This window comes from Lytechinus variegatus, chromosome 11, assembly GCF_018143015.1.
Source record: "Lytechinus variegatus isolate NC3 chromosome 11, Lvar_3.0, whole genome shotgun sequence".
NCBI classification, from domain to species: Eukaryota; Metazoa; Echinodermata; class Echinoidea; order Temnopleuroida; family Toxopneustidae; genus Lytechinus; species Lytechinus variegatus.
In genome coordinates, this window is record NC_054750.1 from 5,603,172 (window position 1) to 5,628,771 (window position 25,600).

The window sequence follows — 25,600 nt, forward strand, 5'->3', positions numbered from 1 at the left end:
CTCTCAAATCATTCATAATTGTCTAGGAAGTATAAAAAGATTATTGGCTTCACCATCGATGAATCAGGAAGGAGAACAGTTAACATAAAGAAACATACAACTTAATAACAAATTTGATACTTCTGGCTTCCCATACTTAAACCACAACTTTAAACCTGAGTTTAACTTAAACCCGACTTCAGAATACGGGCCATTTAGTGTACGGGTAAGTGCAGCCTGCTTAAAGTCATTTCCCTTTACTTTGAAACGCTTGCAGACATGGTGAGTGTCAATGCAACCTGTATATTATAAAAGTCACTGCCTTTTCCAAGCTTTTACTTTGAAACACGTGGAGACATTGCATGTATGAACGCAGCCTACCTTAATGTACTGCTCTTGACATTTAATCTGCCTGATTGATCCCAGCCAGGTGTGTGAACCCCATTGATATGTAGTATCATGAGGCTGAGGCAGAGGTAGCCGGAATATAATCTACATAACATGGTCGGCTGCCAATCCAGAATCAGCTTCTCCAATGAGAGCAAGAAGGGCATTATGACATGTTAAAATGCATATTAGTTTGCTCAATACGGTGAATGTCAGAAAGGCTCCTTACTATTGCATGGTACACAGGGAGTGTTACCATGTCACCTTATGTTTTTGACTGATTTCATTCAATTTAAGTGTCCAAATAAATGACTTGTGCTCAAAAAATTGTATCTTAACACCGACTTTATAGGTAACAATCACAATGTGGCTTGTTAGAAAGTACTTGGTGGCTTTAATGAAAATTACTACAAGCCATCTAGTAAACTATTCAACATTTTCTTTATTGATAATTTTGAATAATGAGATAATTATTAGCATTATTAGAATAAGATCATTCTAATTTTGTCACTCCACTTCAGTAATCATATGTCCAAGACAATATAGGAAATACTTGTAACCAACTGAATTTATCATTTCGTATTTTTTCACCCTTTTTTGGTAATATTTAAGGTCTACCTGAGTATAATGTGGTATGATGGGAAGCTGGGCGTGGCTTACTACAACTCGATGACAGCTGAGATCTACACCATGAATGATACTGTTGAGACGAGCGACTACTCACTCCTCAGGAAAGGTACTAATATTACCCTTTCTCTGTCCCCTTGCCATGAACATGCCTTGGTTTTTTTAGAGCCGTCTGCACCATCCTGAGTTTTCAAATTAGCGCGCTATTTCTGATCCGGCAAATTATCCTGATCTGAACAATCTCGAGATTATTTGCAATGGAGACGCAATAATCGCGCTAGTTCGTTGGATTAATCTCGAGATAGCGATCCAAAGTCAACTTGGATTATTTGCAAAAAAGCGCTGTTTTACAAATTATTGCGCTAATTCGTAGGTGCAGTCGCACCCGGGATTATTTATTCACGGTGTCAGACCATAATGCATCAATGCCTTGCTCAAGCAGGAATCGCTCTTCTTGCGATGGTGGAGATGGGGTTTCTTGAATCTCGATGTTAATCGTGAAGAGGGCCGATCGGGCTAAAATCTTGAGATTGACCAAACTCGAGATGGTACAGCACTGCCTTTTGTGTCCAGCATATTCATTCAGATTCCTCATCTAGTGATCCATATTTAAGAAAACAGATATGTTTCCTCCCTTGGCAGGGCATACTAGTACGCAAAATACAGTGTTACAAAAGTTACTCTATAAAAGCATCCATTTCAAAAGTACTCACATTACAGAAGTTACTTTCTTTATGAATGTACAGACTTTGTGCAATGTTTTATTTTTGTTATTTTAGAGTTCCGAGCAGGCCTCATTACTTCATGAATTTAGACAAGACTTGATTACTTATTTTCATATTTTGGCACAATTTAATGATTTTTAACATTTCCCTCTTCTGTAGCAGGCTTATCATGTTTTTTTTGTTGTTTTTTTGCAAAGAAGACACATGTTTAGCTCTTTAATGAGACAAAATGGACATCTTGCAAATTTCAGTACTGCATGAAATTTGCTCCAGGGTTTAAACTTGTTGAAATTTGTAAACACACCTTGTTATAATTCAATTAGCTCATCCTTTTGTTTGAAGGAAAAGCTTTGATTGTGTTTTCTTCCTCTCCTTTGAACACATGCTGTTTTGATGAGGATGTCCTCTCGGCATGTCTTGTGGTTTCTGAGAACCTAAAAGAGGAGGTTTATTCCTGTATTTTTAAGTGTAAGGTGCTAAAAACAACACCATTTGACCCACACAAAGCAGGTGTTGAATACTCTTTTGTTTGAAGATGACACCAAATAGTTTTTACATAGCAAACAATGTCTTTTGATAATAGGTGCCAATAGGTGTTGAAGATACACCTTGATTATGTAACACAACCCTTTTTATATTTTACCAATATTTATATTGCCTATTTCAAACCAAACCAAACCAAAAACATTCCCATCTTGAGAATAAACATATCCCAATACCTCCTAGAAAATCAGTATATGCATAAATGTATAAATTCTTAACAGATATCTCCATAACCCACTTGGAATTACATGACCAGGCCCACCCCTACCCCCTCTAAAAAATATAAGGGTGTGGACTGAGTTGCAAATATGAAAGGAACAGTTTGATTGGTTCCTGGTCAGTGCTTTTAACAAAGTGCACATGCAATAATGAATTTGATTGGTTATTGACAGCGATTAATTCTAATCCTTTATATTGCAGAGCCAAGTACATAAATTTAACTGCACCTGGCATTGTCTGTTTGAGTATGTGGTGTATGCAGGATCAGGATAATTAAGGATTACTGATTGAATATTCAGTCTAATTATTTCATTTTGGTGAAAAACCAACGCCACCAGAAAGTGTCCAAAGGAATTAGGTTCAAGGAGTTAAGCGGAAAGAAGATCGGTATAGATGAGAAAAATGAACCTGAGGTTTGCTGAATCCAATATTTAAGATATTTCCATTTCTGTATGTTATCATTGCTATACATGAAAACAAAACAAAGTATAAATGTTTCAACAATAGAATTTTGCTTAAAAAGCTATGATTGTGAAAAATTCAATTCACAATAAAAGTGACTGATATACAGTGATTGATTGCAAGATTTTTAGAAAATTTGAAGATTTGTTACAGTCTGTTTACAAACTGCAAAGTTTTGTCAAAAAAGTTCTCTCATGCAAAGTGATTTTTCGGGCATGATAAAAAAATAGGTGATAAGCATCACATGATTTTCTTACATGCACTCTGTTGGTCTATTTAAAAGAAAAAGATTTTTCTCACATAAAAAATTATTCATCAACAAAAATTATAATTTGGTTCAGTTCAGAAGGTGCAAGATTTTCTACACAAATACATATTGCACTCACTAAAGATACTTCAACAAGCCAAACAATATTGTACCTGCCAAAGAAAATGCTGTGGCTTTGTTATGGAGACACTTTGGCATTCACCCTTAATTAAAACTACCCCCATTTTGTCAGCTAAAACGGAGCACGAGCCAGGATTCTGACAATTACATGCCAAACAAAAGAGAGGAAAAGGACCTCTATAAGAGTGCAGTTGACACCTATTATTCCCTCTTCTTGTTACATGATAATTGGAAAGGGGGAAATAAATTGACAGTTTGATCCTGTATGGGGTAAAAAGGTATTTCCTGATATTTTTTGCCCCTCTTGGTAGAAACTTCTTTTTTATTGTGTAGAGAGGTTTTTTCTGTTTGTTTGGCCAAGCGAGATGGATCATTGTGAAATGCTTTTTGTTTTTATTTGATTGTCTGCTCTTGTTATTTAGCTGCATATTATGGTAGATTATGGTGCTAGAGAAACTGAACTTGTTAGGTTTATTTTCTTCTGTACATTTGTTTGTCTCATTCAACTCTAAATTTTTCTTTAACTTGTTCACTTAAGAACCACATTTTATATGATGTTAAAATAAAGTGATGAGTCTATGGACAGTTTGCTCCCAAAATATGAACAAACATCCCCCCCAAAAAAAAAAACAAGAGGGATCTCAACTAAATTGGTTTTTGGTTTAAATGTAAAACACAATTTGGAGTAAATACAAGTACTGACTAAATAAGTATACTGGCAATAATCTATCACAACAGGTCAAAGATGTAGGCAGGATGTTCAGCTTGATTCTTCATTCCTAAAATCATGAAATCAAAAGTCTAAACCTGTGGAGTGTTTTCACCAAGATTTAAATTTTGACTAATAATTGCACTTGACTATGGTATATAACACATCGCCTTTTATCCATTGAATAACATGTGCATGTTTGCGCCTAGATGCATTTCTTGAAGTTATGATCAAATCTTTGTTAAACACCAACATGGAAAAACAGATGAAGTTTAAAATCACCTTTAAACCCCATTCAACTATTTATAATGTCTAATTAAAGCCGTTTTAGTTATTAAGGACAAACTCCATAAACTCTCTCCTCTCATACATGTAAATATCTAAACCTGGTAAGATGAATTTTGAGATTATGTTTAGAGCTATTCAATGATTCATGATGTTTTATTAATGCTTTTCTAGTTCTTGAAGACATACTACATAATTCATCTTTTCCCATCAATCCAATAGAAAAGTTTAAACCTAGTATCTTAGATGAAGTTTAAGATTATATTCAAAACTGTTCAATGATTTATAATGTTTCAATTTAAACCATTCTAGCTATTGATGACAAACTCCAATGACCCCTCTTTTCCCATTAATGGAATAAAGTCTAAATCTGGTGTAGTAGATCACATTTAAACCTCTTCAATGATTTATAATGTTTCATTTAAGCCATTCTAGCTGTCGAAGACAAACTCCAATGACCTTTCTCTTCTCATCAATGTGATTACATCTCATCAATTATACTGTCATTCCTACGATACCACAGAGGACCTCCCAGTGCAATCACCTACCATTATATGGATGATATCATTCCTATACACGGCCCAAGACGTAATTACAGGACCTTTCACATGCTCTCTTAAGTCATCCCAGTGATGCCATGTGATTGATATAGCATTGGAACAAGAAGATGCTATGCAGTTTGTAATTATGTACGTGATGTAAACTTGTTTATGATTATTAAAATCATAGTTGTATGCAAAGAGATATTCTGGACCCTAATCACATTCCTTTTGGAATGAGATAATCTGACTCCTTCAATCTTACACCCTTTCACACAGAAAAATACCCTGTATCAAGGGTCATTATCAGAGTGATACTATGAAGATAGTGTGAACCTCTGCTTGTTAAAAGCCTTAAGAAGTTGATTTGCAATGTTGACTCCAGCATACTTTCAATAGATTTTGTGCTCTCAGATCTCATTTATCAATAGGTCCAATATAATATAATGAAATAAATGAAAGGCAAGTTTGACTAAAATTATCCATGTGGTAACTTCCAACTGGGGCCCTGTTTCATAGAGTTACAACTGTTGTAACTTTGCCATTATGGCAACTACCATGGCAACCTTGATTTGATTGGCTACTGAGCCATGTTTCCATGGTAGTTGCGATTATGGCAAAGTTACAATGGTCGTAACTCTTTAAGAAACGTGCCCCTGCATGGTCTAAGAATTGAACTGAGGTTATTCCATCTGCACCTGACACCATTGGCGCATTGCTCTCGGCATAGGAGATGTAGGTACAGCATAGTATAGTATTTCTTGGAAGTATCGGGGATGGCCCATACGTCACATGCTAATTGATTTGTCAATTATACGGTGGAACATTATCCTCTTTGAAGTTTTACTCGGCTGCCATCCCAAGACCAATCAATTTGTCCCTCGTGGATCTCTTCCTTCGTAATATGCAGTTTGATCTTCTAATAGAGTGTATTTAGACAATGACACGATAATTGCTCTGGCAAAAGTTGCTCCGATCTCAGAGAGCATAGTGTTATACCCCTTTCATAAACCCAATATGCGACTAATAGCAGCATAATTTGGTCGTAAAATTGGAGGAGGACCAGAGTTATCCGCATTATTTTGATGCTGCTATTATTCGCATAATAGCAGCATTGCGACAAGATTTTGAGTTTATGAACGCATTTCCTAATAATGCGGATAATTGCCATGGTGCGGTCACAAGGTCACCCTTTTCCAACACAACCGCATCGGAGGGGCGAGTCCAGTTGTTATGACGATTATCCACCTTTTTCAGGACAGGTGCTTGTAAAAATAATGCGGCTTATTTTCAGAGTTTGTGAATGCAATTTTTATTGAATTATCCACATTACTCTTAGGCGGCTAATTGGAGGATATGTTAATGAAAAGGGTATAAGAGTGAGGATTGTATTAAATAGAGTTTTTGGTTCAGAATAATGTAAAGATAAGGATTAAGGTTTATTTAGTTTTTGGTGGTTAGATATTATGTTTGGCTTAATGTGCAGATTTTCCATCAGAGCAATGGTCGCCAGAGCATTTCATCTTACACTACACCCTTGAAAACATTTGAAATCTGTTCACATGTGGATACCCTGTTTAACACACATTAGTTTGGTGTTGATAATGTTTAACCTTAATACAAACTGACCGTATGTAGGTGATCATCCCATTTACTTTGATGGTTGTAGTTTTAATTTAGAGCAAATTTCTAACATTCATTAATATTGAGTTATTTTGCATAATTCTGATCATTGATTGAAGCTGCAGATATACTCATATGCTAAACTTAAAGGGTACATGGTATTCTGATAGCTATGGCATGGTTCAGTTAAACCTGTGTTGAATTAGAATACAATTTTATGGAGTTCCAATTAATTTTTCACCAATTAAAATCATTCTTATCCTGCTGCCAAAAGTTGTCCAAAAGCTTCCATGAGTCGTGAAATGAAAAAAATATGAAAATACAAAAATATATGAATTCAAACTAATAAATTATTCCATTATGCTTGCCATGAATATGGAAGAAATATTAAGAACCCCAGTATTCCATAGAAGTGTGGTTTAAATCTCTAGTGTAGACTAGGGTTAAACCTAAATGTATAAGTTGTCAGAATGCCACACTATATCATGTGCGTTATGTGTTATCATAACGCAAGATAAAGACTCGCTGAATAAATAACTTAATAAATTACTAGTTTAAAACCTTGCACTTGTGATATTTATAAGTGTAACATTATATTTCCTTCCTCATGGCCATTACATTCAAGCACCATACCACTTCACAACTTCCTTACAGCAATGGGAAGTAATTCATTGTTAAAGGATCTCCAAATATGGAAGAGTTAGTGTTCATAAAACCATTTACCGGTCCCTGTATGAAGCCCTTCTTGTGATATTTAATGTTTACACTATTGTTTACACTTAATCATCATGGAAACTTTATCATTGGAATAAAGATTTGCATGGTAAAAAAAATAATTTCAGTTATGTAGGAAAATAGTTGAGCATTTCCACTGGATATTAAATGTTATAAAATAAAAACTTAATTTAAAATACATACATTTTTAGTTAATGCTTTTCCTTTGACATTCTAATTTTTCTTAGATAATATCTTTCTTTTTAATTTCTTTGTTTATTTCTTTTTTGCAATTCTTTCTTGTCTACCCCTTAACTTCAAATCAGATATTTGAATCAAGGAAATTACGTTTTATTTTGCATTTTGAGATAAGCTGTTTTGCATTCAGCTTTTGTTTTGTAGTTTTTTTAAAGCATTTGATTTAAATATTCAATTGATTTTTGCTTCTTTGGACACTGAGACAATTTTTTAAGCTGAAAGCTGAAGTGTTTTTTATCATTATGTTTTTTCTTTATTATTTTTTTAATTCTTTGTAATTTTGTGTGTTCAATATTGCAAAAAATTTACATTTTGGCTAATGTGACATATGAAAGCAAAATTCAATTCATAATTGAACAACTAGTTTATGTAGGCCTGCTTGTTTGGTGAAGATCACAGAAACATCCTTATACGGAAATATTGACTAAGTACTGAAACAACATCCATAACTTCTGAACTAGACACACCCAAGATACTTAAATACTCATCAAATTTCAAATTTTTAAATAAATTTTCCCACTTCTGCCCCTTTCTCTTGAATTGAATGTTCGATTATTTTCATTTCCTTATACTAATATCCGCATCTACTTGCTGACTATTATTTCAAAGTGAAAGACAAGGACAAAATAAATTCCTGGTTCTTAACATCTTTACATAGTTGATTCAGGAAATATTTGTTTAAAATTATTGATTTTTTTTCTTGATGAAAATATATCATGGACAAAAAGAAGGTGAAAATTACCATAAAAATTTGGGGTAAATTTGGTGTGAATTGTTTGATTTCTGTGAACTAACATTAATCATTTAAAAAAAATAAATATGAGAGAATAGGGAATGTTATGGGAGGGTGGTATGACATACAAGTCAAATGATAGAACATGGGTAATATCATGGACAGGGGAAAAAATACACAGGGGCTAAGGGCGATTTTCCCCTCGAAATGCTCAAAATAGCCCTAGAATCTTGAATATTAGGAGCCATGGAAAATCTTCATTCGTTGCAATGTAAAGCTTTTCCAATATTGCAGATTTAGGCAGTAATTCGTGAAAAGTAGTCCCCAATAATTTGTTAGAGTGTATGATATATTATGCTGGTTATGAAATAAAAGTGTGCTGAATAACAGTAGTTTTCAAGGAAATTGTCTGCTTCATTGATAGATAGTTATGAGAGTGAGATATGTTCATCAAGATTTTAGGGAAATGCCTTAAACACTTCACATGCAAATTTATCTATTCATTAATGTGATTCTTTTGTCTACATTAATTCAGAATTCAATCAAATGGCAAATACTTCCTTGATTATCGATCGACAATTACACATGCTCCTTATAAGGAAATGATCTGGTATCACTTTTACCCGAAATGGATATGTAGTTTTGTGAAGTATGATGTTTCATTACATTTGTCTGAAAATGTTAGTTATGAGGAACTAGAGAGAGGTTTATCTGTATGTGTGGATGTGTATGTGGGGGGGGGGGGGGGGGGTGGCGGCGGCAAATGCCATACTTGCCAAATTTCAGGACAATTAAAAGTAAACAAAACAAAAAGAAATGCTTAACTCGAGCATCCAAATAAGCCGATGGCATCACAAGAAGGGCGTGGTTTCAATAATTGCCCCGATTATGACATGTTTGCAGAACTCTTTAACTTTATTTCAATATGATAAATGAAGAATCAAGAATTGTTTAAAAGGAAATAAATTTCATGGATAGCTCTTATTTTCCTCCATTAGTTTCATATCATTATATACACGCGACTTTGAGGGTTATCTCTTTCGTGTGTATCATAAGAAACAATAAATGGTTTGAGAAGTAGCATAATTAATGTGTATGAAGGGTATTCTCAACAAGGTCTTTGAATGATATCTTCAAGTTTTACAGCCTCTTTCACATGCGATTCTTTGCATGCCCAGTATATTTATGTTAAAATAATGGAAATTATAGAGTGTGTGATTTCACTGTTTTGTAAAGAATAAAAAAATCATCATAAGTTAGCCTTCAATGCAACCCCAATGTTTAAAAAACTTTAATGGTGGTTTAGCCATTAACCATTTTTTTTTTGGGGGGGGAGAATTAAATCTTTGTATGCTTGGCATATCATAACAGAATTGTTACTTTAATTTACTGATAAAAACGAGTTGAAATCTTTATACAAGGAAATAGACATGTTTTTACAACAATCACATGTGTATTCCTATAGATTTCAAAATTGCAAAAATAATTGTTAATCCTTTTTACTGTCTGTGATTTCAAAAGGTAAAAACACTTTGTCGCTCATCATCATCTTTTGTCTGACAGGTTGGTCACATTGGATACCGAATGATTTTATAATAACACATGTTTTCAATAGACTTCAACCCGCATATATGCAGCAGTAGTCTCCAACGATTCAACCATGTGGAATCGTGTATATGATGCATATTTTCTTAAAGTGTGACAATACTTTGCAGTTCCATAAGTATTGAATAAATGCTTTCATTTTACACAGCAACTCAAAATGTTGCATGTTGTATACAGTAGCGGACTGTGACCGGGCGGAGACAAAGCATGGGGGGGGGCACTGCATTGTTTGTGAACAATGCTGTGCCCCCCCCCCCAATGCTTTGTCTCCTCCGGGTCACGGTCAGGGTCCGCCACTGGTTGTATACATTCAACTCTACCAACAAGTTGTTTAAATTTTTAAACAATTATTTAGACTTTTAAAGAATTGTTTAAACCTTTTAAATTCAAAGAATAGTTGTCAGTGTGACAGGCTTAGAGAGTGTGCTTAAAAAGTTTAACAGCATTTTTTACAGTGTAATTAAATTTCTTCCAATATTGTATTCTATTTTTAGATCTTATAAATACACATGATTTAAGATTTACATAAATATCATTTTGATGTAATATGCAAATTTTGTAATCTTAATGAAAATGAAAAATTAATTGATAGTGATAGCAGTCTGTATTAAGGTCAAAATTATCATTCTGTTCTTTAAGAAAAAATCTCTTCATATATTTGTCTTTCATAATGTATGATTTCTCAAGTCTATCCATCATTCACTGAAATTTTCTAAATATCTAAATAAACCGATATCTCTGATATTATCTTTCTTTTCATTTCATATCCCGTTAACAGTCTGCCATCAGATTCAGCCATGCTGCGTCATCGTGAGCTCCAAGGCCGACGAGAGACTGCTGCAAGTGCTGCAGGATCTCGGTGAGTAATCCCCTACTTAGCTAATCCCATTGGATTATCCAGGTAATCTCAATGTTTCTTAACACTTGTATTGTTGTGAGAGATGATGCAGGGAGCTGTAGACAGAGACACTGACAGCATTGCCTCGGGGGAAGGTTTCATGAACTGTCTTGTTGGTGATTTATAACTGATAGATATGCTTTCAACCAATCAGATGTGAGCATTATAGTAGCTTATGATAAGAGTTGTTGGTGGAAGTCATTGACAAGGTGGTGTAAGAAATGCTACCCAATCTCAAAGGAATCCACAAACCATCATAATAAAATAAAGATAAAGCTCTTGCCATGTTGACAGATTATGATTTCATCACATTCTATGTCAGTCTGTCTAGGAACATTACAGAAAAGAATTATTAAAGATCATGTTCGACCCTTTAATTTGAATAAATGGAGGAAAATTACACCAGTTAAACACTAAATAACACTGGGTCTCGAGGGTAGTTGCCAAAAAAGGGGAAATACTGTATCAATCATTGCTGTATATATGCCCATTGTTTATTCAACTGTAAGTCAGTTGTCTTTATGAATATATTCTACTTTTTTGTTTATTTTTTCATTGGTTGTAACTCTTATATTTTTATATATTTTTTTACTTGTTTTTCAGGCCCCTCCCCCAAAACAGTGCTTAGTCCACTAACAGCTAGGGTTACCCTTGGTAAACAAGACCAAATAATTGAATATCAGTGATTTTCACCATTACAAAAGGAGATATAAAGAAGATATTCAATGAATATCTTCTTTAACAAGCCTACTTTACAAGGGATATCTTTGACTGGGAATATTTATCATATTTTTTCCCTCATAAATTCTGGAGTAATCCCCCATCATTCATTGGAATGCATCAGAGTGCTTCCCCGCCTATCGATCCACATGCGTGTCAGATGCAACTGACTAACCCTGAATAAGCTTAGCTTTGTTCTACATTCCTCCACCAAAGGGAGGAAAGACATGGAACATATCCTGGAACAGACCTATCTATAGAAAAATGACTAAATATTGGGATTAGCTTGAAATATAAGAGATGCAACTTCCACATCCTTTTCCTTCCCTAAGTATGGCACGCGGTGTCCGTGATTCATCTATATGATATCTGTGTCAAGAAAGCTTACTAATCTCCAAGATCAAACTTTGAGAATCCCCTGGAATGACTGTAGGAGATGTTGTCAGGTGATGCCTTTGACTCAAGTCTGGTCTGATGACTCTGTTGTGTTGCTTTTGTCTTTGACAGAAATGGTTCATTGACATCTTAAACCAAGGTTGACATACATATTTTGTGAATGTATCTTTAACAGCCATGGTTAGGGTAAGGGTTGCATTAGGATTTTGTGTTAGGTTAAGGGTAGGGTATATTGTTGAACCCAGGGTTGAAGTTGGTCATATTCAATTAGTATGTTGAATCTATTGCATATGGAACAGTAAAGCCATGGAAAACTTATGAACAGCCTTGTGAAACACCAGTATGAAGACCTTGTTTAGTAATACCTTTTACACAAGTTTGGCTCGATAACTTCATATCAGAATTTGAGTAAGTTTAGAACATCAATATTTACAACTACAGAAATATGTGGGGGATTAATGCCTAGAGCTATTTTACAATGAAACGTTCCTACCTTTACAGAATTGTGAAAACTATGAACTACTTGAAAGTTTACTTGTCTTGGTTTTTATCTACCTTAGATTGTAACTTATTGAATTTCAAATGAAGGTAATTCATGTTGAGGCATGGCATTGAATAATACCCTTCTAGAAAGAACTTGTTGTTCATTTAATACCCTGGCATACAGATGGGGGCTTGGGGGTAATGGACCCCCCCAAAAAAAAAGATGAGGAAAGGAAAAAGTGCGAAATATGACACTTTTTTGCTTGCCCACTTCGATTACAGCTTTTATGAATTTTACCCCATACATCATTACAACTTGTCTGGCCTCAAAATGTTTGCTTCATTGTGCCACTGATTTAAAATCTTTGTCTATTCTTTTCTTTCCTAACCAAACTGTCATATGAATAATTATCACAAATGTACCAAGGTATTTTTATACTTTATTATAATCTAGTTTTGATTCTTCATTTACCATAGGTGGGGTTGACTCATGTTTAACTGGTGCTAGTGATACCTTGCCTGAGGAAATTAGCAACCGGTCAATTGATGTGCAACTTCTACCAAGCTTAGATTTCTGTGAGTATGATGTAATGTTGGAGAGGGAAAAAAGTCACGTTTTATGTCTTATTTCATCACTTTCTGAAACATTCTCAAGTAGTATAATTAATTGACTGAATTTTTATTGGCTTACTGAGAAAGATAGCTAATTAAACATATTTATCATGTTTATAATCAATGTTTGGATGTTTAATTAATTCATTGTCTGTTTATGAATGAAAGAATAATAATAATAATATAGGCATATTTACCTAGGGCAGCCAATTCAGTTTCAAAAATGTTCTACCAGCGGGCCCTGGTATTATTATTACCCCGGCTTTAGCTGAGCTGCCTAGGCGCTCAAGCATTCAAGGAATTTCTTCCTACCGGGTACCGATTCACTTCACCTGGGTTGAGTGCAGCACAATTTGGATGAATTTCTTGCTGAAGGAAATTACGCCATGGTTGGGATTCGAACCCATGACCCTCTGTTTCAAAGTCAGAAGACTAATCCACTGGGCCACAACGCTCCAATAGACAATTCACATTAGTATAGCACTTTTAGGACAGAGAAGGCTGGGCTGATGATGACAGTTCTACTACTATACCGAATTATACCCACTCTGCAGTCTTCAGTTCCCAGTCATGCTTGTGGTTTTATAGCATTACCCATCAATTGACATCACCCATGTTTTCTCATGTCTGCCTGGTGTTAATGCATTTTATTACTCCTATTATTTTTACTGCCACCTGGAATGCTGGTACAGAGAGCTAAGATTTGCTCCTGAATTGCAGTGTCTGGATGATAATGATTTCCTTATGTTTTGTTAGGATTATGAAGAAGTATTTGTCAATGAATGGGGGGGGGGTGCAGAACTTCTGGTGTAGAATGGGGATTTGCTAGCTTCAATTTAATTCAATTCAATTCTTTATTTCATTTCCGTTCAAACATAATACAAAGTAATATAAATCGGGTACAGTTTTACAGATGAACATTCTTACCTTGTAAATAAAAACAGTATAAAGTTAAGCATAGATTGAAGTTGAGGAAGTTGAGCTTCCAAGATAAAAGAAAAAAAATGGATTTGATTTTTTTTCAATTTTTCTTGTAATCACTCTTAGTTCTGACACTGAGACCCCTGCAACAAAAGAAAAATCTTTTAGATTGTCCCAAATTAATAGGAAAAGCTCTTGTTAAAAGGTAATAATGTGAATATAACATTATGGCCTCAGATTAGGATAAGAAATGATAATTAGGATGACTTCTATCACCTATATGATATAATAGGATTTAATACAAGTCATTAGGCCTATGTATTCAAATCAGAGTGCCTTCTGTGCTCTCTGTATGTGCGGTAATTAAACAAAATTGGATCAGCATTAAAAAATGTAGTCTTGTATGTTTCATTTGAAGGAGATTTGAAGTGGTTTGCAGACGAGACTAGATAAGAGTATGATCCGTAAAGCAAGATTAAATCATTAGACTGCCAGACATGGTTTAATGTCCTCGTTGAGCAAAGCATCTGGGCCAAAATTCAACTGATAAAATTTCCAAATCCCCCTGCCCTTCAAATGAAGTGGGGGGGGGGGGGGTAGGGGGATCATTAATGTAGCATGTGATATGAGTTGGCATGTCTTTATGTGATGAGGGAGGCAGAGAGTGGGAATGGGATGGAGGAGAAAGGAACAGAGATAGACTGACATTTCAGATGGGAAAACAGGGGGAGAGAGAGATAACCATAATTAATGAGACAGAGACACTGATAGACGGCATGGCCGTATCCCCCTCCCCCCAAAAAAATTTTGAAAACCTACATTTTTTTTCCTGAAAAGTTTCACAAAATTTACCCAAAGTGTGCATGAACTTCCTTAATTTCATTTTTGAAAATGCAAAAGCACAAGCACCTAAATGACGAGGTCAGTCACTTTGCTCTCTCATTTTCGAGTTTCTTTGAGAGTTTTTACACGTCCTCCCCCCCCAATTTTGTGTATGGCCTCCTTGATAGACAGATATAAACAGACAGAAAGCAGAAATTCAATAATGATATGATCAAATTTTTATTGCCTAGTCTGCAGGCACAGACCCTCATTGAAACTATGATCAACAAGTGTGCCTCCACGCAAAGACTAGCACATACAAAACTTGCTGTTCTAATTGGGCCTTCAGTACACAAGACATGAGTAGGCTGCAATTCAGACCCTTTACTCTAGTGAAGGGTTTGCCCAGCAGACTATTATTGCCATGCTTGGCATGTAGAAACAGAAAATGACAGATGACAGAAAAAAAAAGAGAAAAGGCAGAAATTTAACAATTCAGTTCATGTTTTATTGACACCCATGCCTGTGTTGAAACAGAAAACAATAGATTCAGAACACGAACAGATAGAGAGATATAAACTGACATAGAAACTCAGAGACTTAGATAGACGTAACCACAGAAAAGGGCACATATATAGAAACAAGTCAAACATTTCCCATAGTTTTTTCGTCTTTTAAAATCCAATATTTTGTCTCTTATTCTCCTTTACTCATTTCCTCCCATTAATTTCCCCGATATTTCAATTCAAATGGAATACAAATGCAATTTATCTGATTATGAATATTTTAATTTTGTCATCCTTTATTCATTTTGCCAAATTAAAATTGTAATGATTTGCAGACATGCTTTTCTTGCTCGGAAAATTGGAGCGTTGTGGCCCAGTGGATTAGTCTCCGGACTCTGAAACAGAGGGTCGTGGGTTCGAATCCCAACCATGGCGTAATTTCCTTCAGCAAGAAATTAATCCACAATGTGCCGCACTCAGCCCAGGTGAGGTAAATGGGTACCTGGCAGGAATTTATTCCTTGAAACGCAGTGCGCGTAACAGCTGCACTGCTAAAGCCAGGGTAATTATGCTGCATATACTGTAGAGCGCTTAGAGACTTCTGACAAAGTAAGTATTAAGCGCTATATAAGCAAGTATAATTATTGCTCTCTTCTACGTATTGTCTAATAACAATTACCACTTAAAATGAACGTTATATAAACAGACCCTTCTTCCTCACCGGAAGAGTTAAAAACTATGTAAATATGTCACCACTTCTGCTCAAATAAATAAATAAATGCCCACTCCCACCACTGCAAAACAAATAGTCCTGGTCTGATAACATAACCTGGTCCTGAAACTTTTGTTTGAAGTATACTCTTTACTTTAAAATCAACAGTTGGTTTGGTAATTATGGAGGATGTTCATAAATGAGGATATTGAACTTTTTGTTTTTATAAGAAAGTTATCTTTTTGTTGGATCGCCTTTATAAATATCATGGCAAGCATGGATTAGATTTAAATATGAAAGACCAATTTATGGTTGAAAGCAAAGAGAGTGACAGAGAGACTGAAAGAGTGGAAGAGAGATAGAAAGAGAGGGAGAGAGAAGGAGGCATAGGAAGACAGACAGAAAGACACAGAGAATTCGAAATATAAAAAAGAGTATTAAAGGAAGAAGAAGTTTATTTCCTTATTTCTTCTTATCTCGACAAAGAAAATTAAGAGTGCCTATAAAAACTTGAGAGTCTTGTGATTTTCAGAAAAATGAAACTGTTAAATAGCTGAACATGCAGCTATTTTCTCTAATTAATAATGATAAATATTAAAGATAATAAATTATTATCATTTTCTTTTATAGTTATATGCTAACAGTATCTATTTATAGTGGAATATCTCCATTCCCAATCATGAATATAAACATATCACTAAGATTATGGTTAGGTTTATCTCTGTAAAATATCAACCATGTGTATCTTAATAGCCCGTTATCTATCCATTATATACAACCTTTTAGCATGTCACATTAGATGCTCTTGTATTGTATCTGCTGTCACTCAATCCTGCCCGACACCCTATACCATCCTCTAGTATTGGGGATATTAATGTCAATCATTTAGAGGATTTAATGAGATGTTATCTGCTATTGTTTGTGTGCGATTGTTATCTTGATTGTAATATACCCAAACACACCACAATAACAAATCATGAACTGTATTTGGTCATTGCTTTGAATTTCTAATTGGATATTTCATGAAATATTACAATAATGACAATTAACAGACATGACAGAAGGAATAGAAATAAAGTTTCTGACAAATCTGTTTGTTTTAGAGATTATGGTATTGCTCTAAACATCTATTGCTCCGAGTGTGCACTAAAAAGATTAGTGCACATGCCATAAACTTATTCTGTTTATTTGGTTAAACATGAAATGATGGAAGTGTATTTAAATTAAAAAGGTACATTCTACAAAATTCTTTATTCAAATTCAAATAAATACCCTTTTTTTATCAGATTCTTGTTAAAAATAATATTTTTTTGTTGTTGCTTGACTGACAAGATGCTTGTCTTTTTTGTATATATACAAAACTTTATTTTGTAATATGACTTATTATAAGAGCTCCTCTGATAAAACATCTATTCAAATACAAGTAGATTTTTTCTAGAGTGAAAGAAATGTTCAAAATTATTCAAAATATTCAAAATTTTAATGATCATATTCTCTCATTCAATCCAAGTTTGTATTTTTGAAAGTTGTTTAGATGCTATGTCATATTCATTAGGTAGGACAAATTCCATATATTTGTCTAATATAAGTTGATCATTTGATCTATTTTTTCCAAAACAACTTCAATCAAACAAAACCCCACAGTATACTGAACTAAAATGATTCATTGGATATCATTAAAAGGACTCAAATAATTTGAATGCAGAAAACATTCCCAGACAGAATAAAACAGAAAGAGAGAAATTGTACAAAAACACTGACAAGTTTCTGGAAAACATGTTTACTTCAGATTGCCTGAATAATACATGCAAAATGATGGCATTGTTAAGTGAGGATAATTTGATGTATTAACAGATTACTTTATCCCAGAAGAGCACGTTTTTCACCCCACTTAATCCATTTTTGTTTGTCAGGCTTTTATTATAGACCCTCTCCTTGCCATATCCAATTAATACCAAGCTACATTTAGGCTTGGGTTTCTTTGAATTTATTATGTTATCTTATAATCCCTCACCACTTTGGTTGAACTCACAAACTTGTCAAAAACACATATCTACCTGGTACCTAAAGCAGTTTGATACTCTTTAAAATGTTTTTCATTTGAGCTTTTGTCTGGTTGGATGGTTTTTATGGCATTGTTTGATATTTGTCTTCTTTGATCAAATCTTGTCAATAGTAAAGCTCTTGACAAGCTTTCCAAGGGCCTGTCTCTTCTTATTGTCTTTCTTTGTTTGGTGTTCCGATCCCTAACCCATACTCTGTAGTGGGTTTTGTGGCTTAGCTCTAGATCTTACTCCAACAAACAAGGTCTAATTGTTATGATGTACAGTTACTTAAGTTAAATACAGACCTAATACTAGCTTAAAGGATAACAGGGTTGTGGTGGAACCTTTGATGTCTGAGACACTGACCTTAGGTACCTTGATCAGGACTGGGGGCTGTAACTTACAAGGAGACGTCTCTGTGGTCTGACACCAAGAGCAGGACCATGGCCTCCTCAGTTCCAAAACATAGATCTCCTTTGGTCTTGCATGGAGATCATTACCTTTCCTATCAAGTTTAAGACCCAGGGTTTAAGACCGAAGTTCAAGTTTTCCCACCATTCATAATAAATGAATATTCTTAGAATCAAATTTTAGACAAAGACTGATACCTCAAGGTCTAATTCCAATATCTGAACTCTCCCAAGACCGTTATTAAAAACTGAGTCTTTCTGATAATAAGATTCCCCTATGCAAATAATCACATCATGACATAAACTCTATTACATGACTGCGATACACTTTTTTCAAAACTAAAGTATGTATTGTTTCCTAACATTGCCAACCAAATCAATAGTACAGTGTAAGAGGATAGTAATTTTTTTTTACAAAATAATTGTGTGCAGCAGTGTGATTTCCTTTTTAACAACAGATTTAAAAAAGTGATAATTATTAAAATAAAGAGTATAGCATTTATTGTTGGAGTATTTTGAGCAATATCACGTAAGCATATTACTTTGTACTGATCTTAGTCTCAAGTAATATAATTGATGTAGTTATAAACATTAGCAGGGTGTTGATATTCCAAACAGACAATCTCTCACAGGTTTGTGTGTGTACATGGCATTTTAGTTTCTTTTCAAAAAGTGAATCATTAACTAGAAATAAAACAAGTTGGTAATTTATTGAAAGGAAAGGAAATTTAGCGTTGTCGTGAGTAGTGAACCTGGCTTCATAGAGAAACAAACAGGGCCTTAGCATGGCAAAGAGACAATCAGATTTATTAAATAAATAAATTAATTAATTCATGCGTTCATTCATTATTTTTTTATTCATTATTTATTTATTTTATTGATTTATTTACTTATTTTGTTTGTTATTTTATTATTTTTTTGGGGGGGAGGGGGTGGGGGTCGACAATTTACCTTTTATTAAAAGTTTTTAAGGAATGTATCGGGGGGGGGGTTGATTTAGTTTCATTTAAGTGGAGTTTCTAAAGAATATATTGGGGGAGGGTTGATTTAGTTTCACTGGAGAGAAGTTTTTTAAAGAATGTCAGATGACACTGGTTCTTATACCCCTTTCATAAACCTATCCTCCAATTAGCTGCCAAATTGTAATGCGGATAATTCAATAAAAATTGCGTTCGCAAACTCCGAAAATTATCCGCATTATTTTTACGAGAGCCTGTCCTGAAAAAGGCGGATAATCATGACAACTGGACACGCCCCCTCCAATGCGGTTGTGTTGGAAAAGGGTGACCTTGTAAAAATAGTGCGGATTATTCTCGGAGTTTGTGAACGCAATTTTTATTAAATTATCCGCACTACTCTTAGGCCCCTAATTGGAGGATGGGTTTATGAAAAGGGTAAAAGTTACTTGGACAATGTGTTTTCATGGATTATACTGTTTATGATACAGGATTACTTTTAAATTCATCCTTGACTACATATACATTTAGAAGAACACAACAACTTTAATGGCTGTTTTGAAGAAAATATTAAACAGTTGTTTGCTATTCTCTTTGATACCAAACATCAAAATGAACAAAAGGAGATAAAAATCAAGTTATTCACAATGGATTTTATTTTGTGGTTTTGCCAGGGCTGGAATAGTTTACCACAGTCATTAAAGTTTGCTGCTTTCAAAATGGATGTGATTGAAGAAATAGATGTTTGTCATTGAAATTATATACTGTAACAGTAGTTAATAAGGCAACCTTCCTTCTGTAAACAAACCAATTAAGTAAATACTTCTATATTGGTAATCTAATGTCTTTTTGGGGTTGGTTGGGACCATTATTATTACTTTACACACCTGTGATCCTCCCCCCCAAAAAAAAAAATAAATAAATGAAAATGAATATGCAGAAAAATGAATAAATAAGTAACAAATAAAATAAAAATAAAAGTAAGGAAAAAAAAGAAATATGTGAAAATATAGGAATGGGGTAGAAACTTTTATTGAATAAAAAGTGTCTGGAGTTGCTTTTGAAAACATGTGAATATGGTTTAATGATGAATGAACTGTATTCAGGGTGGCACTGAAAAGTATATGGTACCGAAGATTTGAGCCCCACCCCCCCTCCTCCCTCATCACAGGTGTTCAAAAATTGCACTTTTCTGCTAAACAAAGAACCGATTCCTAGTTTGCAAACAAAACCATTACATTTTATTTGCTATGCCTAATGACATTTCATTTTTATGAATGCTTTTTGTGCTGAGGAATGTTAGTATTTCTCTCCATTGTGTAAATGAAAGAGGTACATGTATTTTAGTAGTGACAAGTGTCATAACATGTGTATCAAGTTTTCTTTTTAATCAGGACCTGACCAAGTTTTTTTTTTCAGCATAAGTTTGCCTATATTGTCCTTTGTTTCTACCGCTAAGAATTGCCAATATCTTTTGGAAAGGGAGAAGTAGTTCATTTATTCATCATGTTTTAAAACTTTTAAAATTTAAAATGGCTCCATTTATATTCCATTATTTTCACTAGCCTTTGTAACCACCCTTCAAGGTCAGTTTGTACAATATTAAATGTAGATAAATGCCGTCATTGCGTCTGAATTTACTCCTTAATATAAGATTAAGTTGTTATTTAAAAATTAACTAAAAAAACAACATTTGAGGAAAGCTTTGGAAAAATACCCTTTCTATTAAGGCTGTTTAAAAATAGTTTGAATGTAGTGACATGCATTACATAACAATGATTATCCTTTTCTTTGTGATCACAAGACTTTTTGGTTGCAAACAATACAGTTGATTTGTAAGAATAATACTGGATATTAGTTCCCAAATGTGGACATTGTTTAATTTAACAAAAGGTCGTGACAATGGAACAAGGAACTTTTGTATTCAAATCTCACAAACTGGCATTTTTGACAACTGTCAATCTGTGTTTTTCAACAGTAGGTGTTTGTACCAAATTGTATAGGATTTCAAGCAAGAATTCCTTACATTTTTTTGAAAAGGTACAGTTCATTGACATTTGCTGATATTGGGAATTTACAGAACAGAAAATATTTCAGTTGGCCTATGTAAACAATAACAAAAAATGTATTTTTTTTCAGGTTCATAGACTTTAAGTTTAAATAATTTTCCTATTCATTCTAAAATAATCCTCCAGAATGTGTATTCTGAAAATGATTGATTTTTTTCTCATTTTGGTTAATTTGCAGGTATGATATTGAGACAATTCAATATTTTCTATTTCATTTTCAAGAATTTGTAGATCCTTCATAATACAAAAGGTAAAGATATCTTAAACACCAAAAACATGAGCAGTCTTCATTTATTTATCTATTTTTTCAAAGATGATTCCTTTTTTATCTCTCTCTTTTAATCATCTCTTTTACACATTTTTCATTATTACAGTAACCCGTTGAGCTGTATGCCTGGGTCTAGGGGAAATGTGTGCTATATAGTGAGACCAAATCGCATTCATTGTATGAGCATTTAAAAACAAATCTTCAAACAGTTGTTTGGGGTTTCGACTTGTGTGGTCTACCTCTGAAGATTGATGACAATACATTGAGGATGTGTTTATGCTTCCATTGCGAGGACCGAATCAGCGATTTCAAACGTTGATTCAAAACGCCGATCGTAAACGTGGTTCTGGGAGTGCTGTTTATTCTTAACTTTTCAGAGCAAATCATGATCTCCAGCTGGCTTCGCATCGTAAAGCGAGGTCAAATTGGGCGCACCTTTTTTCGAAAGTTTTTTTTCCGATTGTTGTTACGTGGAGATAACATGGAGCAATACGACTGTATTTGCCCGCGGATTTTCATCTCACCGGAAGCATGTACCTAATGACATCATTATCACGATCGTGGTTCTGTTTATACTTCCCCAGAAAGCCTGATTCTGGTCAAACGACGTTTACAAACGCACCTTTTTGTGAGTTTACGATCGGCGTTTTGAAACAGAGTTTAAATGAAAGTAAGCATGGACGCAACCGTGTTTTGGACTAATTATGTTTGGAAACTCTGAAAAAGTTGATGCATAAACACGGCCAAAGTTGAATACTGAAATCATTAGGGCTCTATCACACAAAGCGTAGAAATTGATTGTAAAACATTTTGTGAACAATACATTGCACTTATCACAATGTACAATCAGTTGTAAAAATCAACTGTGTGATCGATAGTGGAGCTCTGTGATATTGGCCTCAAATAGGGGTATTCTTTGGTGATTATTACAAGCACTTACGAAGTTACTAGTGAAAACTATGGTGGTTATAAGAAAGTGATTCTCGTCCAGTATACAAAGAGGATATCCTTGACGAAAATGACAGGAGGGTACAGTGCTGTTTTGGTAAACAAAATAATATAAATGAATTTTTACTATTTTATCTTGGAAAAATGTGAAACCATTTTATCATAAAATTAAATAGAAAATTATTTTTATTTGAACTGAACTATTCAATGTTCTATATCTATGTGGATATTTCTGCGCAGATCACGACCTCTTCTTTTCTTTAATTGAAGGCTATGTTTTTTGGTTGGTTTTATGATGTTAAAGTTGCAAATTTATCCTCATGAACAGTTCAAATAAAATAATTTTTTATTAAATTTCATGATCAAATGGTTTCACATTTACTATCACATTAACTATCATTCAAAGTGAGCCCACTTTAGCACATCAAATGAACAGTCAAAGCTTTGCAAATGATTTTAAGAGGTAACCAAAATACTGCAGATACATATGTCTGTACAAAGAATTATTTCTTTATTGTGGATATGAATTACACACACGATGTGCAACCAATAGACAATTCGGAGCATAAAAAATGTAGAATAAATATGAGTTATTTGAATAATATCAACATTGAAACTTCCGCTCTTGCAAAGTTGACGGAGGTAAAGTAACTGAAACCTTTGTGGTATTCCATTCAGTATAGAAACCAATGATATTAAATAAAGCTTCATTTTTACAACTTCTTGCTTGATTTGGTAACAACCAACATTAACAGGATGTGCAAGATAAGGAATTGGCTTTCGTGGAGAGGTGCGAAGTGCTTGTAGAGAACGAGATCGAACAAGCCTCGATAGATCTCCCTCCGGAAGTTATCCGGAACTAATCCTCGATGAATTGTGCAAATAGTTTGTTGACTTTTATGGAATTGAGGCCATGCATGCATGCCTGCACCGAATATAATAACAATAAAATGTATTAAGAGAGATAGAGGGAGAGAGGGAGATAGAAAGAGAAAGCGCGTATTGACATTATTATAGATATTATGCATTGTATTCATGCTTCGTTGAGTACTTTGTGGCATAGACAAAGCACAATAGACCCATATCATTATGTGTGGGATGGTCCCACGAAAGCATCAAGGATATTGCTCTTTTTTTTTACTGTAATCACAGCTGCAGTACCAAAACTTTTCTTTCTTCTCCAAATACCCTCTTTTGTCAAAGACTGCTCATTGAAGCTTTCTCTTGACAATCAGTGATTTTCAAGGAATCGTCCTTTTCTGCAGGGTAATTTGATAGTGGAGCAAGAGGATACCAGGCATTGTGCTTTGTGCCAGTTTGCGGTCATATCAAGCTGCACTTTTATATCTTTAGGGTTCTTTTGATAAATGACATTGATTTCCAGGTTGTTTTTGAATACTTTGAAAAAGTTAAGCTTCTATTCAATTTTTATGAAAGGATTTATTTAAAAGCTTAGAAATAAGAAGCTAGATATTTAGTAAGGTCGTATATTATAAGTAAAACATGTAAAATTCTTTAATTCACCAAGTGTAACAATTTTTGAATCATTAGATTTCATTTTCTGTGTATTAATAAAAACCTGTATTGTATGAAGTAGAAATTCTTTAAACCATTAAAAAAAAATAATTTGACTGAATTTTAAATTTAAGGACCTTGTTTGTTATTCATGAAATAAAGAAAAACAAATTTTGTAATGGCCTATCCATAAATTTTTAGCATAATCAGGGATGACGGAGCAGCTTCTCAATATGTCATTTCTTAGGATTTTTTTAATGCAATGGTGGTTTTGTTTGTGCAGACTGCAGAGGATATAATGATCAGATAATACTTTCATATCCCTCCATTAAGAAATTGCTTTTCTTCATCATGTTCCATTAAAAAAAAGAATTTATACATTGAGGATATTTTTCATGATTTTTTTAAACATATTGTCAGGGCGAACTTCCTCTATAACTTTTAATTTCTTGATTTGTTGGAATGTGAAACATTCTCAAGGACAAATGGGCTGTGAAGATTTGATCAGAATCCTCTAGATTTTAAAAAAATCTTCCTCATGCAAAACACAGATTTGGCCATATCGTATTTATAACATTTCAGACAGAAATAGACAGGATTTACTGATAACTCAGAATTAATGATTGATATATTTCTGCATTTGATTAGCAGTATTGCTCTTAAATAGATCTACTTTATTTTTTTCAATTTATGTTTTATACCTAGACTATTCTTAGGTTCAGGGTCTTAAATTGTGTCTTTATTCTTTATGTAACCCGAAGCATAATTATTTTTTTTATAATGCAATTTCAACATGACTCTGAATCTGTTTTTGTTTTTACTTTAGGTGGTAGGTATATTAGCAACCTCTTTGCAATACATCTTTACTTTTTAAATTCATTATTTAAAAACAGGCATTTCTCAGGCTCAGGATTGTTACGTCTAATTTATTATTCACCTGCAGCCCAAATGTAGGATCTGCAGTTACAACGTGACTGGGTTTTCCCAATTTCAAATACATTATTCTAGGAATTATTGATAAAAAAGGTTCCTAGTAATATGAATAATTAATATATCGTTCCACATTGTGCAATCCATTTATACCCTTATGAAAAGCTGGAAAAAACTGGTTTGGTTTATAGCTCTTTGATTACACAATTTGTAATGATAAATACCTGTCATTAGCAACCTTTTGGAAATTTGTACCTAGCATAACTCCTGAAACCATGTCATACCCCGTTCCTAGGAATCACTCACCCCCGCATTTCTCTGAAATTGATTTTTTGTGTCAAGCAGGGGTAACCCCCTAGCACCTAGAACATTGTGCATGAATGTTTGGCTGATGGTATCAGGGAAACTAGTTCTTTTGTTGATCAAACGTTGCCTGGCAGCTTCCCGTCCTCGTCACAAGGACGTACCAGTACACCCATGTGCAGGGGATCGCCGTGGACTTTGAGCTGTGACGCATGTAGGGAAAGATCCAGAGAGACAGTCCGTAGACAAATAGGATACGTTAGAGAGGGTTTTTTGTTAGTTCAGATCGT

The 25,600-nt window shown here is 34.1% G+C and overlaps 1 protein-coding gene across 1 annotated transcript in view; it reads left to right on the forward strand.

Moving 5' to 3' along the window:
• Nucleotides 1–982: 982 nt before the first annotated feature.
• The window catches only part of LOC121424177, a 36,123-nt gene continuing 11,505 nt past the window's right edge, over nt 983–25,600 (forward strand). Inside the window, exons 1-3 of the mRNA XM_041619787.1 lie at nt 983–1,102; nt 10,575–10,655; nt 12,771–12,869. Coding sequence (XP_041475721.1) covers nt 994–1,102; nt 10,575–10,655; nt 12,771–12,869 — 289 coding nt within the window. The 5' untranslated portion in view covers nt 983–993. The remainder of the gene's footprint in view (nt 1,103–10,574; nt 10,656–12,770; nt 12,870–25,600) is intronic.